Source organism: Eurypyga helias, unplaced genomic scaffold, assembly GCF_000690775.1.
Source record: "Eurypyga helias isolate BGI_N326 unplaced genomic scaffold, ASM69077v1 scaffold17100, whole genome shotgun sequence".
NCBI classification, from domain to species: domain Eukaryota; kingdom Metazoa; phylum Chordata; class Aves; order Eurypygiformes; family Eurypygidae; genus Eurypyga; species Eurypyga helias.
The window spans coordinates 81,054-83,099 of NW_010225208.1; the positions used below are offsets into that span (position 1 = coordinate 81,054).

Consider the following 2,046-nt stretch of genomic DNA (forward strand, 5'->3'; position numbering starts at 1 on the left):
GAACATAAAACTGTTCAATAAAGAAAGACAACATTTTCTCCTATAGCTACAAGAGTCTTAAGGGTTTCATCGGCATTAGGGTTTTGGTCAGACTAGGAATGTGCTTTTGAAGTGAATCTATCAGCTGTCATTATCTAGTATGGCTGGCTTTACATAAAAGATAGGTTTTGGAGCTCACAAACTAGTTCCTGACAAAATATAACAAGCATTAATGGGTACTCAGTCCATCTGACCAGATTATATCCAATCTTCCTGGAATTACATAGTGTGGACACAAATCCTCAGCACCAGCTGTTTCACTTTGACCACTCCAATTCCACTGTAATAACAAAGTAGTACCCTAAGAGCTTTCACGCTGCCTTGGTCCCCTGGTTACCTGCCTCCCTTCTCCACAGGTTGTTTGTACGTGTTAATGTGAGGGAGGCAGAGGACAGAATTAATTCCTACTTAGATGTCCAAACATGAAACAAATTGTCAAAAGTCTGTATTTGACGCAGAACGAGTACTAGGATCTCAGCTTTGAAGAGTTCAGACAGGACCCCTCCAGTGTCATGCGAGACTTTATTTGTTGCGCTGGGACACCTCTGTAAAGCACCTTTGCTATCGCTGCTGTCTGCTAACCAGTTTGCAGTGTTAGTCTCTTCTTCTGTCATCCATCCACTGAAATATCTACCTGAATTTCAGCCAGGTGGCCTAGAACCACAGGTTTATGTCATTGCTAACCATTTGCACTGTAACAGAACCTGATTAGTGCAATATCTTAATATTTCTTCAGGTCATTAAAAAAATTTGGATGACTTGACATACATGGATATACCTTGTGCTTAGCTTTGAATAGCAACAGAGTGCAAAGGAAAGACAGCAAACCAAAAACCTCAAGTTAGAAGTAGGTGAACTTGGCAACAAATCTATACTCTTTTCCCCCCCCCAACACTCTCACTGCAATAAGCCTTCGGCCCCCAGGGACTCTTCCTCCACCCGTTGCTTCCAATGGTTCCAAAGAAATATTCCAACCACTGCCCTACCATCTTTCTTAGACCACTAAGTTGGGATCAGCTTGTCTGTTTGGTAACAGCTGGTAGTGTAAATAAGCATTATAAGGAGGTGGTGTTTTTCACATTTTCTCAATTCCCCTTTATTAACATTTTAAATACGTACATCTGAGGCAGACAGTATGCAGTTGTGAACTTAATTACCTGTTGAATACGGAAGAAAGTCTTGAGAGTCCCGAATATCCCAAGTAAGATTTCTGCTATAAACTGCTTGGAAGTAATCACCAACGGTGGCATACTGGACCCTCACTCCAAACTCATCAGAATGCTTGTTAATATAATCCAACAACAGGTCCATGTTGGAGTATTGAACAGATGCATTAAAGAACTGTTTGTCACAGCCCTGAAATTCCAAAAACATAACAGCCAACAGACTTTGGGTCACGTAATTTAGAAGGATCTTTTTAAACACTAGTCTATGTCGAAGTGGTATTTCTTTTGATCTTGACTGCCCAAGTTATTTGTTACAAAATGTCAAGAATGGGTAGGGTTACTCACACAGATCAGCTGATAACCAACAAGCTGGGGAGAAGCCTGCTGACACACCATATTGTGCAAGAGCATGAAATTTCACAGTAGCAATTATAAAATGCATGCATACATGCCTGGAAAGACGACCTTGGTTTCTTTTCACACTGTGTTTCTCCCACTTAGCAAAAATAAGGAAGTTCTTATTCTCTGTTCTTTAAGAATGCTTACAGTTTTAGGTAGTGCTGAGGACGTGATGTGAAACAAAACCATCTGGACAGAGATCCCTGTAGTACAAGTGTCATACAATGTGCTACTGATGCCCCATCCCGACAGTAGACTATAGTACTTACCATGCTCATCCAAATAGTTAGAGAGGTGATGCACTGTGTATTAAAGCCTCTTTTTTTTGAGCATGCTTGCAAAACTTCTGCCTTCTGTTGAAAGCATCACAATACAGACTAGCTGCACATACAAACATTAAAAAAGGCATAACTAATGATGCCTTTGTACAACAGCTGAACAG

At 40.7% G+C, this 2,046-nt stretch overlaps 1 protein-coding gene across 1 annotated transcript in view; it reads right to left on the reverse strand.

The window, feature by feature from the left end:
• Positions 1 to 1,457, reverse strand: part of MAN2B2 (mannosidase, alpha, class 2B, member 2) — a 16,177-nt gene extending 14,720 nt beyond the window's left edge. The window contains exon 1 of the mRNA XM_010148633.1: positions 1,197 to 1,457. Coding sequence (XP_010146935.1) covers positions 1,197 to 1,413 — 217 coding nt within the window. The 5' untranslated portion in view covers positions 1,414 to 1,457. The remainder of the gene's footprint in view (positions 1 to 1,196) is intronic.
• Positions 1,458 to 2,046: the final 589 nt, after the last annotated feature.